Source organism: Nannochloropsis gaditana, assembly GCF_000240725.1.
Source record: "Nannochloropsis gaditana CCMP526 unplaced genomic scaffold scaffold467, whole genome shotgun sequence".
NCBI classification, from domain to species: domain Eukaryota; class Eustigmatophyceae; order Eustigmatales; family Monodopsidaceae; genus Microchloropsis; species Microchloropsis gaditana.
Window position 1 is genome coordinate 20,745 of NW_005803486.1, and position 375 is coordinate 21,119.

At 54.7% G+C, this 375-nt stretch overlaps 1 protein-coding gene across 1 annotated transcript; it reads left to right on the forward strand.

Moving 5' to 3' along the window:
* Positions 1–374, forward strand: NGA_0165300 (uncharacterized protein; the record flags this gene model as incomplete). The annotated part of the gene is made up of 2 exons (XM_005854551.1): positions 1–73; positions 324–374. Coding segments are annotated over exons 1-2 (120 nt in total), but the record flags the coding sequence as incomplete, so codon positions are not given.
* Position 375: the final 1 nt, after the last annotated feature.

Here is a 375-nt window from a genome sequence, read left to right on the forward strand (position 1 = left end):
CTTCATGCATCGTGCCTTAGCCAACTTGAAAAAGTTTGGCTTGGGCATGAAGTCCCTGTTCATGGATGGGAAGGTGATTGAGGGAGGGAGAGAGGGAGGGAAGGACGGGGGGGAAGGAGGAAAAGAGGATAGGAACAGGTTGCGATTGCAAGGAGGGCCTCGCATGCTAACGAAGCGTGCCCATTCTTTTCATTCTCCTATTTATATTTCCTCCCTTCTGTTCTTCCTCGAAACCACCTCTTCCCCCTCCCTAATTTCCATCTCCTCCACTTCCTCCCCCTCCTCCCCCCCCTCCTCTCCTCCTTCCCTTCACCCCTTTCCAGCGCGCTACGAGCGTGTACACATCCCTCAAAGCTAGGCCCCACCTCATTCCGC